Below are 14,182 nucleotides of genomic sequence, written 5' to 3' on the forward strand. Positions count from 1 at the left end.
TCATACACAGCTGTGCTTTGTGGATCAAGCCAGCCTGTCGGGTGAAGTTGTGCTCGGCAACTCGGTTTGATGCCTCGTCTTGTCTGTTGTGAACTTGTTCAAATCATAAATTAGGGTTTTAATTATTCTGAATGTCTAGTCAACTTTATGTTGTTAGATGTATATGCTTGTGTTGAATATATGAATGAAAGCACCGTGACACACAGGGTTAGGCCCTGTATTTATAAAAGATACCAGCACTTCATGTCAGGCAGTTTAACTAATACAGCGGCAAAGTTCCAACAAATAGAGAAGTCCAGCCTCTCTGCACACACACACACACATCTCAGTGTTTGCTTTTGTCAGAAAAACATTTTGTCTCACCACTCTTTCAAATCAATTGCTCACTTTTTTTCTAACTCTCACACTCTTTTTCTTTCACACAAGTACTAACTCTACCAGGAAGAAAATAAGAAAAAGTCCCCCGGTTGCCAACAGTAAACATTTCTTTTTAGGAGCACATGGTATATACAGTAAACTTCTCAGCTGCAAATGTTATAAATTATCTTCACAGAATGTACACATAACACAGTAAATGTATTGTGCTTTAATGTCTGTCATCTGATGCCAGTGTGTGTTTGTCTGTGTGTAACAGTTGTGGAGTGTGTGTTGGTGTTTCCGTACTGTGTTGTATTAGTGCTACAGTAAAAGCACATGGTCGAGTTTGCAAAGGAATGGTAGTCATGAGAAGAGCCCGCGTGCCTGTCGATGCTACATTTAGAGAAAGTAATCACTTGGGACATCAATGCCACTCAATACCATTACGATAACAATACAACAAATAGTACACAATACTCAAGGGTGGAATAGTGTACAAGTTGGAGAGATGACTGATCTTTGGCTCAAAAGGTAGGAGATAACTTTTCCATTGAACGTGGATACATCCCGTCTAAATGTATACAATTCAAAGAGAGTTGCGCTTGATTGTTCTTCTGGTTCCAATTCAGCTTCTTCCCATTATCATTAAGGGTTATCATCCAAAGAGGTTCATGTTTTTCTGGAATGAGCCCGATAAAATAAAAATCAAGGAGAGCTTTTCCAAGAAAAAAATAGTCACTTTTTGAAAAATGAGGCAAAGCTCACACACTTTGTCTCAGGAGTTACTTAGCACGTGGAAGTGCATTCGAGTCCATCTGTACTTTACAAGCTTCAAAGGTCTTTGCCAGTGGCCAGCACTGGGCAAAGAGAACTGTCTTTTTGAGTCAGTGGTTTCATCCCCACGGACTGTCTTCATTGTAGTCCCTGAAAAAAAAAAAGTCTGCTAACAGCAGTTCTTTCATGTCCTCTCAGTGCAACAAAAGCAGTAATGAAAATGGAACTAGCAGTGAGAGGATCGAGAGGGAGGAAGCCGTCACTGCAGAGTTTGACCGTGCACTCTTCTGGACGTCTGGCAGGACTACCACTGGGTCATCTGCTTGAGAATGAGAGATAAAGAAGACACATTAGGACCACATATTTACACCCTAACGTAATCCTGAAAGTGGTCGTATTGTTCAAAGGTCAAGGATAATTATAAAGGACTCGGGGTTGGTCGACATACCTGGAGGCAGTCTGTTGGTCGGGTTGTGAACCCCGCCCCCGGCTCCAACTGCAGCCCCACCTGTGCCTCCTCTATCCACTCTGGCTTCTTGAGAGCCTGAAAGACAAGAAAATTGCCATCAATTACTCTGCTTTGGTCTCACAATACCTTAAAGGACTGACTGTGGCACTCTCCTAACAGCCACAAGGGCGGTTAAACTCACCATCAACGGCTACGACGTCCACCTTGAGCCTGAGACACTCCTTTCCATGGTGGTGCAAAGGTTTGGCTGTCGGGAAGAAACAACACAGGCGTTAACATCCCAACTAATGCACTTATCCTCCACCGGCCCCTAATGCACCTTCATGCATGCACCCACACACACAAACACTTGGCAACAGACCGACACAGGGACAAAGCTTAGGAGGCCATCTGTGACCCGCGAAGTGTGTCTTGTCCTGCAGTTTATCTAATTACAGCCATGGTCAGGGTGACAACACTGCCTGGTCTTTGTGGTTACATTCTAGCGGGGTATTGTATCAACTTTGGGAAACTGAGAAGCTTAATAGGAGCATTTGTGTTCCCCTTTAAGATTAATTTAAATTAAATGTATATTTTATTTTCTGAATTTCTTCCCTGTATAACCAAAATCCATGCAACATTAATGACATTCACTTTGCCTCAGCTGTACCTACTGCTGATAAGCAATTAACAACATCGCCCTTACTTTCCATGCTTTAAACATTCAGTACAAATATTGGAAAATATAACTTATCGGCTAACACGGTGACACATCTACAACAAAGCTATATTGACACTTACAGATATAATAGTAGCTTTCTCCTTGGCGGAACTCCTTTCCCAGAGTAAAGGGAGTAAAACGTTGGAACTTTTCCGAGAACTTTTCAGCGGCGTGAGGAGCAAATGGATGGCCGCACTCCCAACGCATCTGGTCGTATGACTGAGGCTTGCAGATGTCGAAGTCCTCACGCTCCACCATGTAGAGCACGTATCGCTCAGCATCCAGCAATGGCACCTCACCCTCTGGGTAATGGGGGCAGACGATGTCCAGGTAGTCATTGAGCTTGACCTCAACAGTGTAGTCGTCCTTTAGAAACCTGCGGGGAGAAGTCAGATAGGGACGGTTATTCAAGTGGCAGGAGACTGATAAGCGTGGTTATAGCATTGGAGCGGTGATAAATATAAGCCTCAAAACCTGTGATTATATATTGATCGGCTGCACGCCCTGTACAACAGGGAAATCAGAGGAAAGACTGAGAGGCCTGGGATAGAGAGAGATAGAGAGCAGGAGTGTGTTTGTGAGTGAGGATGTGTGTGTGTTGGAGTTGAATGAAGAGAGAAAACGCAATAAGGGGGAGAATTATCCTAGAGAGGACATGGGCATTAATATGGATGAACATGAAGCCAGTGTAGCATGGCTGCTTTGTGGAGTTAGCATCGAGTGCACATTGATCCCATGTCCACCAGGAGTTGAGTGATGTTTACAGAGAAACATTAGCAGTCAGTTAGCCCGTCAAGACAGGAGATGAGTATTGACATCTGCAGGGCTACACACACAAACACAAACACCCACACCCAAAAGGCAGAATGCGTAATGCTAGTTTCACCTTAACAGAAGCAGACACACACACACACACCTGAGTTTACTGAAGATAGGGATACAAATAAAAATGTCACATGTTTAAGTCATTCATTAGGGTCAGAGACAGGCGGGCACATACAAAATGAGTCTGGTGACAGCCTGTAACCGTCTCCCACCACACTCCCTCTCATTACAAACACAGAGACACAGTCAGACTGTCTGCCTCCCCTCCACTCCTCCCCTCATCCCTCCCTTCACTCCTCCGCCATTTTTACGAGTAAACTAAACTCCTGCCCTCTCCTTGGACGTGGGTCAAAAGAGCACTCTTAGAAAAAAAACAATTTAGCACTTCCACTTCTAATGTCCCCCACCAACACTTTTTAAGTATCACTGAAAGAGTTAAAAAAAAAAACACACTCCGAGGCAGTTTAAAATGACCCTATCTCAACTGTCCATGATTCCTCCTGGATGTTCTTCTTTAGGAGGCATTATGAGTTTATCTCCGGGGAATTGTCACTGAAGGTATTTCAGCTTTGTCCCCTTCCCCCTGACTGAGTGACTGCTTCAGGGGCGGCTCACAGCTAATGCTCTCTTCTCAGCCAAAGCCATCTATCACCAGCCTGGAGCGGTAGCTGGCAACACTCACACACTCACACACACACTCACACACTCACACACTCACACACTCACACACTCACACACTCACACACTCACACTCACACACACTTCCCAGTAATTCCCATCTATCAACAACCTAAAGCAGTAGCTACCTACCATTTGCAGCCACCAAAAGCACACACACACCTCCTCTCCCGGTACTGAGCTCCAAAGCGATGCCTATCAGTTTACCGTCTCCTACTGTTCTGCATCACCAGGGGTTCTGAAGGAGTGGATGATATTTGACAGACTTCAATATTTTCACAACACATAGGGAGAATGTGTGTCTAATATAGGGCTTTGTTGCTTTTGCAATGAATACATGGCCGGTTCACCAGGTTTCCAAAAATCCAAAGCAAAAAAGAGGCAGGGAGCCAGTTTTGAGTTACCGACTGCTATTTAATCTACAAGATTTCAAAGAATAATTATGAGTTCCCAAACGCCTAAAGGGTGCTAATCGGACACCTTTAGCATGGGAAAAAACAAAACCGAGAATTCTGCTGTTTTCTCATAAAACCCCTAAATGTAACAAGCCACATTTGGGGAGTTTGTGTTTGTGTGACAAGATCCATATGTGTGACTAACGATCAAAGTGCACAGGCACAGGCCCCTGCCGCTCGTTAGCTGCTGTTGTTGTTTTTGGCCAGGGGTCTCCCTGGTACCCCCGGTAAAAGGACAGACGCAGTGGCTCCAAACACAGGGCCCTGACTCCTGCACCCCCTCTGCCCCGCCCCATCCCTTTACCCCTCTCCGCCTGACTGCATTCCCTCAATACTGATGACCAGATTAGCCGGCAACACCATTACAACAGCAACACGGCCCGTTAGAAAACAACCACCTTTTCAGGACTCCGATGAAACTTCCATCCAACTACACTGATTATAGTGTGCCCCGCCAACTTTCAGGGGGGAGAACAATAATTATCATTTTGCCACGGTCCAGACAGCTTAGTGCTTATCTGCCGTTTGCCTGCCACGCTCTGTTTACCAGATTGGCGCTAAAGTGTTTTTTCCCCCTGCCACTTTCAATTTCAGTCGAATCGATAACACTATTGAACAAACAATGTTGTCTGCTTTTGCCTGACAGAGTTATCATCCCCTTGCAAACAGTGAAAACACACACAAACAAACTCCCTATACCCAAACCCTCCCTCACTCACTCACCCACCGGATTACAAACCGGTTGTGGTATGCTCCCAATGTGTTCATCAAAAGGGGGTTGAAGGGGGGTGCAATTAAAACACAAAAAAGGGCATTAAAGTCGCCCTGAGGGGGGTAATTATGCCCTCCTGCTCCCCACTTCCCAGCCCCTTTAGGCTGAACGTTTTGGGGGGAGGCGTAGGGCATGAATAGTCGTGGGCAGGGGGGGTCAAAGGGCTTGAGTTGGAAATGGCTTTTGAAGTTTCTCTCAGAGTTTCCATACGAGCGCTACAGTTGCTTTATCAATGCCACTGTTTCATACAGTGTCTCTATTCACAATGTGCCTGCGCTGATTGAATACCTCACTTAGCAGAGAGAACAGTGGCTGAATACACACCCGGGGAGGCTGGCTAGCTCCTTTTATTAATGACAAATAGTTTTAATTATCCTGCTGCCTTTTGTTCCCCTCCAAGGCCCCGGCATCGAATCGTTCCACATCATCTGCTTAATCAACTGATTGGAGAAACGCACTTCAAAGCGAGTTTAGGCCTCAGTGTGAAAAGGTTTAGCTAACAGAGTCAAATCATGCCACCTTCACTTTAGCAGACAAAACCCTCCCCCCCCCCCAGTGTGTGTCTCTTTTTATTCTCCTCCTCCAGACTGTTCCCTCTCTCTGTCAATGGGCTGCCTTGATTTATTCCCATTGTTTATCCAAGGATGCTCTCTTTAAATGACAGTGACGCTTGGAGCTCCAGCAGAAGTAACAGCATGGAGATGTTGTATCCTCTACTTAAGGATGATTTGTAGAGATATGGCAGAAACGCAGTGAATGTGTGCATGTGTGTCCGTCTCAGCGCGAGACATTTAAATGTGTGATTGTTTGTGTTGGAGTATTTACATGTGTGTGTGTGTGTGTTACGTCGGTAGAGCTCTGAGAAATGTGGGAGTGTGTTTCAGTCATGATAAGGTAGAAAAAATGCAAATAATGAGCACCAACGATAGCAGAGAGGGAATGTCAAGTGGACAAATGTGTGAGTGTGAGTGTGTGTGTGTGTGTGTAGGGGTTTTGGGTGGAGAATTGACTACAGGATGTTCCCTGCTACTCTTCCTCCTACCCTAGGAAGGAATTTCTGATTTATTGGAGCCTCTTCAGGAGCAAGAGTCTAATCTCTCTTCTTTAATCTCTCTGGCCAGCATTTTGCTTTCTTCTCCACCTCTAGCCCCTCCTTTCATCCATCCATCACCCTCTCATCTCTGCACTCTATCGGCCTGTGGAATGCTGGACCTCTGAGACGAAGAGGCCGCAAAGTGGATCAAAGGTCGGACAATCGCCAAGTCAGCACCGGAGAATTTTATACATGAACAGTCAGCAAGAAGGGGCTTTGAGTCTTTTAAATTCTATAGACGTTCACTACAAGGGAAATCGTTCTTATTGAACATCGATTAAGATCTATTTAAAAAGGGCAATAAAGGCCATCGAAGGACCAACTGCACATACTGTATTTTACCACTAGTGATGCAACTAATGATTATTTTCATTATTGGTTATCCTGCCTATACTTTGATTCAATTCTGATTGATGGTTTGGTACATCCTAATGTCTCAAAGGGGATGCCTTGTTGCCAGTCCATAATACTTGATAGATTGTAAGATACAAAGCAAAGGAATATCAGTTACTGTCCATATTTGAAAAGCTAAAAAACACAATTTTCTGCCATTTTGGATGAAATATGAAGTTAAATCAGTCATTAAAAAAGTCTGCAATTATCGCGCTGTGGTTCAGCTAATTGCTGCAACTCTACTGACCTCCACATCTAAAAACAGGGGCTTTAGTCTACTTAACCTGTGCCATCACCCTGACCACATAAACATGATTATTTTCCTCCCGGCTTTTACACACACCATTAATGTGACCCAGTAAGGTTGCTGGCCTTCGTCACAGATGAGTGAGCCGGAATGTGGGGACCACCTAATCGGCTCGTTCAAGCCTGGATTAAAGGGTGGAGCATAGGCTGAGCTGTGGTCCATTCATCAGCACCAGACCCTGCTTAATATAGGGGCTTAGAGAGTGGACAGTGAGGGCCAGAGAAGGGGCCGAGGGGCTGGGGAAAGAGTAAGGGGTGAGTTAGGCAGGCAGGGTGGAGCTTTTTTCCCCATCCCCATTGTTCTCACACAGAGAAGGGGTATTACTACTTACACTGGAGTTTTGGAGTTCAAAAATAGACACACTGACTATGAACATGTGTGTGTGTCCATGGTAGCAGAGGGGAAAGTGAGAGGTGTTAACAGAGTAATGAAAGACACATGACACAAGGGAGCCATTTCTTTCAAGATATATCTGTGATAGCAATACTCCACGGGGACGGTGGCACATCAGATAGAGTTGAAATGTTTGGAGGTGCATCATAAGTTTAGTCAAGCGCCACATTTTAACGTAATTGCTCAACTGTTTTTGTTTCATCCGCCTTATCTATTCATCCATCAATGTCAGCCATCCCCTCCCACTCTCTGTCCGTCTTTCATCGCTCAATAAGCAAACCAGATCCTCATGTCAACTCTGTCCCTCCCCCCCAAACCAAGACTTGCTGAACCAATCACAAAACTGTTTCTGGTGGTATTCCAAATATGCAACTTTTTGACCCACCGTTTGCCGAGCACAATGCAGCGTGGGTTTGCTTGAGTCGTCATAGAAACAAATAGGGTCCAACTCATTGGGCTCCTCCTTTTTAACATAATATTTCAGTCTTCATTCTTTGCACCGTTTGACTTCATGTCATCCATCTCAATCAGCTTTCCCACGTCTTTCATTCAACCTTTGTCCGTCTGGTTCATTGGTCATTCTGCCGGCGTTCCTGGAAGACCTCGCCAAGCGACAAAGCTTTAAGTCCAGCAGAGAAATAATTGGCCTATTCCACAGCACTAAGGAGGCTTAGATAAATACATATGCTCTTTCCAACTGTGGCACTTTGTCCCATGAGCCATTTGTAACTTCTAAAGGCCATAACACAAAGGTCACCACTGACATCATATTTCTCAGGGGGAAAATATCTGTACAAGAAAATTGATTTTTCTGGATTGATTTCCACAAGGAAAAACGTCCATAGTTGTGCTTTTTGTCTACAACATGGTCTGACATGTGGCTTAATGAACTCCACGGGGAAATAATATATGAGTACAGGGCAAACTTATTAAATGGCCGTTTTAATGAATGTAGTGGTAGTACTTATTGCTAGTAGTAATAGTAATAATACAACTGGCCTCTAGGGGGTGGCAGTATTTGCTGTGGAGACATGTTTACACACTGAGCCCAGACATTCAACAAACAGGAGATAAAAGGCAAGAAAAAAACAAGTTACACAATGAGCCTTATTTACACAGCAAGGCAAACACAATGGTTCATTTTCATAGATAATATCTGACTCTTGCTGGGTAATTCTTCCACATCTAAACACATATACACTGCTGACTGTCACCAAGACTTGACAAACAAGTCTGGAGGACACACATTCTCCATCTCTACCTCACATTAACCATGAAAAACATCATTAAATCATAAATCTGTGTATTCATTCAGTTATTACTCTATGATCTGTGTGTGGGGTTGCAGAGATGCAAAGCAGTGCAGAGAGGAGGAGCAGAGTTGAAAGGAGCAGGGGAAGTCTGCTGCGAAGATAAGGAGGAGGCACAAAGATGGGCAGGGGGCAAAGAAACACTGGCAGGGTTGAATGGGGTGACACGGATCAGAGGAGAATCCCAAATGGAGACACAGAGGTTTGACAGCAGTGCAGGCGGGGAGGCGGATCCGTTATCACCCTCAAGGCTTCCACAATTGAGCACATCCCTCATTAAAACAATGAATCTACTTATTCTGTGAGATTCAAACTAATTCATTCCTCAAACAAGCCTGGGAACTTTAATCAAATCCCAGGTCCAGGCTTTTAAAGTCTTGCGTGTCTTGGGTGTGAGAACTGTATTGTTTATTGTGCAGACAGGATACGCTGTTTTCCCGGGAAAAGACGTAGCCAGGAAGTGCAGCACTTCATAGGGAAACACAGAGCAGACAGCATGCAGACTTTTGTAACGCCGTAAGCACGCCTGCGGGAAATAAAACCTTTGGCCTGATTCTCCATAGTGCTGTCAATAAAACAAGCCCTCTCGCCATTGAGACTTCCAGTTCAATATTCCTACTTGTTGTTGCAGAATATAAACACAGGGAAAGGAAACTAATATTGTCAATTTGATCACTGACGTAAAAGTCTTCGTCCAGACGATTACAGACTGTTAAGATAGGAAACAACAACACACTTGAATGAGCACCAAGCCTATAAAAGGCGATTACCATCCGTTGGACAATCACTCAAGAGTATTTTCCCCCAGATTGAATTCACCAGACAGATTACAAACCAGATTAAGGGAGGTGGGAGGGGACAGGCGTTTCGAGAAAAAGATGGGAGTTAGACAGAGAATTCAGAGAAGAAAAGAAGCTTGGGGTTTAGAGCGAAGGCTGGATTAGGAAGTGAAGTGGGAAACCTGGATGTTTTTCAAGGAAAGTATCTTCGGTTCAGATTACTTGGAAATCGCACAAGGCCCGTATTGTGTGCACGCTGACTACCTACAATCTTATCTTCAATTCCTCAAACATGTACGCTCCCACATGCACGGAAGGCAAACAAACACGGCAACCCACTCCTATGTGTATACCTTTGTTTTTTTTCTTCATTCAAAGTCCTGTCTTTTCCTGGTTTGAGTTCTCAAACTGGCTCTACCACTTCCAGAAACACACTCAAGAGGGGAGAAGCACACACAAGTGAAGAAGATGGGGAAAAAAGAAACTGGTTTTCTGGGAAGACTTGAGTGGCTTTTCATAGAGGCAGAAGAAGGAAGCTTTAAGAAAAGAGAGCAGAGGGGGGAAAAACAGCATGAAGGAAAGGGCAGAGTGCCTTGTGACGGATCGCCATGGGTGCCAAGAACGATAAAAAAATTCCACACCTCTTAGCCTGCTTCCCTCCTTCCCCCGTTCTCAAAGAGCCAGAGTTGGAGGTGAGGAAATAATAGACTGAAAAGGGACAGCTTGTAAAGTTGAGATAAAAGCTGGTGAAGGAGCGAAGGGGACCAAAAAGACAGGAGGGGGAAGAAAGAGAGTTTCCCAGAGGCTGAGCCACGGCCTGAGTGGCAGCCAGTATTCAGGGACCACCGCCGTGATAGAATGACTGACAGATTGATAGAGGCTGTGCCACTTCATCACACGGCCAACTCTGACCCACAATCAGTCACACCAGTTACTATTCTCTTTCTGTGGCTCACTATGAAGACCATTCCCCAATTTGTATAGGAAGGATCACAAAAAACCCATATTGACTGGATAACTACCAGAAAAACCCTCCATGTGGGTGAAACATACCTTAAATAACTCCCTCATCAAAATCTAAATACGGGTAATTTCCAACTGGGTTTTTCCCATACAGGGAATTTGCTTTGGTGTATTGGTACATGGCATAAACAATGTATGAGAATTGAAATTTAAAAGCAGGTTTCCAAAAGCAGGAAACATAAATATAGAAGAATCATACCAGAATATGAACAAATACTGTAAAAATTACAATATGAATCTTAGTATATAAAGAAAAAATATATAAGAACATTAAAAAAGACAATAAAATATGTACAAGAGAAATAAAACACAATGTATAAAAAATATATGTACAATACATTTGAAATAAAAAAAGGTTGAGTTTTATATTTTTTAGAGGGGCTAGTTTTGTGTTGACATTTGAGTCAATACGACAAAATTGAGGATGATGTTAAATTAACAGCGGATCAAACACGTGCATGGAGAAAGCCATGAAACAGTTAACAGACTCACAGAAGTGGAGAGCACAGAACCAAGTTGAAAAGGGAACCTGGCCAACAAGAGGGGGAGGGAGGTGCTGGAGCGAGGGAGAGACAGGTACAAAGCAGAGAAGGGGTGGGATGGGGTGCGGGTGGTGGTCTACTCATGCTCTGTCAGCAGGGAAATAGGGGAAAGGGAGGAAGAAGCAGTGAATGAGCAGATTATTGCCTCACATAGGAGCTGTGGAGTCCATAGGGCTCCAGGGACGATGTTAACATCAATCACAACTGTGTGGCACATGTGTATGTGTGTATGACTGGGGTTAATGTGTAAGAGAGTGTGTGAGTCACTTGAATCTGGTGGTGTTGTGAATGCTCACACACACACACACAGGGTACTGCTGCACAGACACTCCCTTCACAAAAGACACGTACACACGCTGGCATGCAGGGGCCCGAACTGACTGGGCACACTGGTGATCCTCTTTCTGGGAATAAAGCTGTGCTGGTGATTAAGCTGTTGCTAATCAGACACAATGGTTACATATAAACTAACAACGAAAAGGTCAGAAAATGCTGAAAGACACATTGTCAGGATAAATTTCACTCATGCTGAAACAAAGTAGTCGTTAAAGTACTGGCAGATAGACCTTGGAAGGAGGCCCAAAGGTGCGCTGTGCACACACACATCAGTGTTGAGCAGGGCAACTGTGCATGGATGAGTGTGTGTTTTGCTAAATCCCTCAACAAACACGCTGAGACAAAGGAAATGAGTTGCACCACATGGGCCATAGTGATCAATCTGAGATCAATTTAACGTTCTGACCAGCGGGAAGGAACAACAAACCGAGGCTAGGAAATAACCCCATCTCATGAGAGAAAAGATGGATGTCAACACCCTGTTTCAAGTAAGGGTCAAAGGGTAGACCAGAATCCTGGGGTTGATGAAAGTTTTCTGCATAAACAGGATTAAGAGTAGCCAACGGGAGAGATTTAGCACAGTCATCCAGAAAAAAAACAGCAAATGCAGAAGGACGGATTACAAGTAAATATACAGGAATGATCACATAAGCAGGGCGACAACAAAACGCTTTTCCATCTGGGACTTCGTTCTGATTTTCAGCTAAAGGCTTTGTCACTATCATTTTGACTTTTTCTAGAAACTGTAAATTCTGTAGTTTTAACCACAGGGGAGATCCAACGGGAGGCAGTGATTGCAAGTTATTCGGGGAACATTTGGAAATCTGGGTGTTTGCAACCAAGATAAGACATGTGTTTGCACAGCGGAGAGAGTGAGCCCAACACTGATTGATTTAGTAGCTGTGATTGAATGTCCTGGTTTGTGATTGAGTGATTGTCTGCCAGGAGTCTCTGTTTGTGCTTGCCCGGCACAGTGGGAGTGTTTGTGTGTGGGTGAAAGTAGAAGTTCATTTGTGGTGTGTAAAACTAACCCTCTTTGTACCCCGAGCCATTTCACCCCAGTCATCATCAAACATAATTCTAATTGACCCCCACTTATTGTGAATGGCCCCTAACCCCGACAATTTCAGCTCCAATTTCTCCTCCCCAAGCAATCCATCTCTCTCCCACAGCATGACCTACTGGCCAGGCCTCAAGTTACCTCCTCCGTCTCTGTCATACAGCATTATTACTCGTCTTACCACCTGAAATATGAACACCCCTATGTCTCCCTGACAGCCACGTAAACCCCATGCGATATCTCTTGATTTAGGAGATACTGCAGCCTCCCACTCCACACAAAGGTTAGGGCTCTGTCAGATGTGGAGGATATTGCAACTGATATTTCAACACATTGGGCTGTGAGTCAGACCTGTAAAACCAACATCAAAACTATAACTTTTTCCTTGGGAAAAGAATTCTCCCCTATAGGATTTAAGCTCAATGTAAGGAGATGCAACAGCACCAAAATAACACAAATCACTCTCTTTTAACAGTGCAAATAAGCTGTTTGATACATGGTTAAAAAATGGCTGCACTCTTAATAATAATAAAACTCTAGATAAGACACATGTGTGCATAAAGAGTACAACAAAGTTTCCAGAATCTGTCAAAACATAACCTTGCATTTTTCTGTCCATGAAACACATCATTTAAACAGATTAAACCGAGCTAGCTTCACTCAAAAAATGAGCTGTTATCTCAATGTCGGCTGAAAAAGATAAATAGAGAACCTGATGTAACTAATCCCAAAAGCACAACACATGTTGCGAAAGGACTCAATTTGAGCAGGTTAGACAAAGTATTACAAATAAACAGCAGCATAATAACAGGTTCGAGCCCAAAGGGAGGGAGGGGGAGGGAGAGAGGCTCCTAACTGTCTTGCATTATCATGTCAACAGCAGCCAGTTGCTTCAATCACAAATTCATCACAACAGGCTCACTGAATATGCATGAGGTGCAACTCTTCAAAATGCATCTGAATATGGATCATAATGATGCAACATGCACTGAAAATAAGCTTAAAAGATATTGAAATGTTTAAGATTCCAAACAAACTTGTTTTAGCATTGCTGGATAAAGAAGTGTGTGAAAGGGTGCGTTCAGGAGCATTGTATAAACATAAGAAAACATCAAATTAAAAAAGGTATATTTACTTTGGGTTGGTGCTGTTCCAGTAGACGCTGTGTCGCTCCGCTGAAGAAAACCAGGCGCAGACGCTCACAACGAAGCCCACAATCCAAACCAAATCCATGGTGGAGAGGAGTGGAGGCGTGCAGAGGGAACACAACTCAGGTAGGCTGTGCAAAAAAACCCCGAAAAGTTCAGAGAAGAGCTCGTTCGCTCACCTGCACGCTTAGAAAAACACTTCAAGCACGCAGCGGTTGTAAACAAATAAATAAAAAGCAACTAGATTCGTAGAAGAATATAAACCGTAGACGGGTCAGTTTAACTCGTCAAATCCGTAGTGAATGAGAGCCTGTGTTGCGTGGTGGCTGATTTTGTGAAACGCCCACAGCCACAAGCCCCGCCCCTATAACAGCGGACCAATCAGCGGGCTATCCGAGAGACGCGAGCTCTGCAGCCTTCTCCATATGTAGCCCACTGAATGTTAACGTGTTTTTATTATTAAACCTGCAGCATGTATATCTGAATTCTTTTTTTAATTTGAATTGATACATTTATATTTCTGGATTTATACAATATTTCTGGAAGTATGCAATATCACAGTTTAATTTTTGCAAACAAAATGAACAATAATCTTACGTTTTTTCAATGTAAAAATAATGTCACTTTTTGTGAGAAAAAAAAACTACAATGTGTTTGTACCTTTTACCTTACCTTTAATCTGATCATGCTCTGTGATTGACTGTAGTTATAAACCACAGTGTGAGTCATTGCCTCTGTCATGTTGCATGTGGGTCCTAAACTAGTGTT

The 14,182-nt window shown here is 43.7% G+C and overlaps 1 protein-coding gene across 2 annotated transcripts; it reads right to left on the reverse strand.

The window, feature by feature from the left end:
* Positions 1-316: 316 nt before the first annotated feature.
* Positions 317-13,700, reverse strand: efna1a (ephrin-A1a). 2 transcript variants are annotated; one of them, XM_034125246.1, is made up of 5 exons: positions 13,402-13,700; positions 2,381-2,676; positions 1,782-1,847; positions 1,580-1,675; positions 317-1,450 (listed from the first exon to the last, which is right to left on the reverse strand). In XM_034125246.1, the coding sequence occupies exons 1-5, from the start codon at positions 13,497-13,499 to the stop codon at positions 1,326-1,328; spliced, it is 681 nt and encodes a 226-aa protein (XP_033981137.1). In that variant the 5' UTR covers positions 13,500-13,700; the 3' UTR covers positions 317-1,325. The 2 variants fall into 2 exon arrangements, with proteins under 2 accessions (XP_033981137.1, XP_033981136.1); XM_034125245.1 differs by having other exon boundaries at positions 317-1,453; positions 13,402-13,698.
* Between the last annotated feature and the right edge of the window lie 482 nt (positions 13,701-14,182).

Source organism: Trematomus bernacchii, unplaced genomic scaffold (genome assembly GCF_902827165.1).
Source record: "Trematomus bernacchii unplaced genomic scaffold, fTreBer1.1, whole genome shotgun sequence".
In the NCBI taxonomy this organism is placed as follows: Eukaryota; Metazoa; Chordata; class Actinopteri; order Perciformes; family Nototheniidae; genus Trematomus; species Trematomus bernacchii.

Coding starts and splice junctions, on each gene's coding strand:
- efna1a (XM_034125245.1), bottom strand. CDS start 13,499: ATGGATTTGGTTTGGATTGTGGGCTTCGTTGTGAGCGTCTGCGCCTGG. Junction 2,677..13,401: donor TGGAACAGCACCAACCCAAA/GTAAATATACCT, acceptor TTCTCCCCGCAG/GTTTCTAAAGGACGACTACA. Junction 1,848..2,380: donor AGAAAGCTACTATTATATCT/GTAAGTGTCAAT, acceptor TCTTCCCGACAG/CCAAACCTTTGCACCACCAT.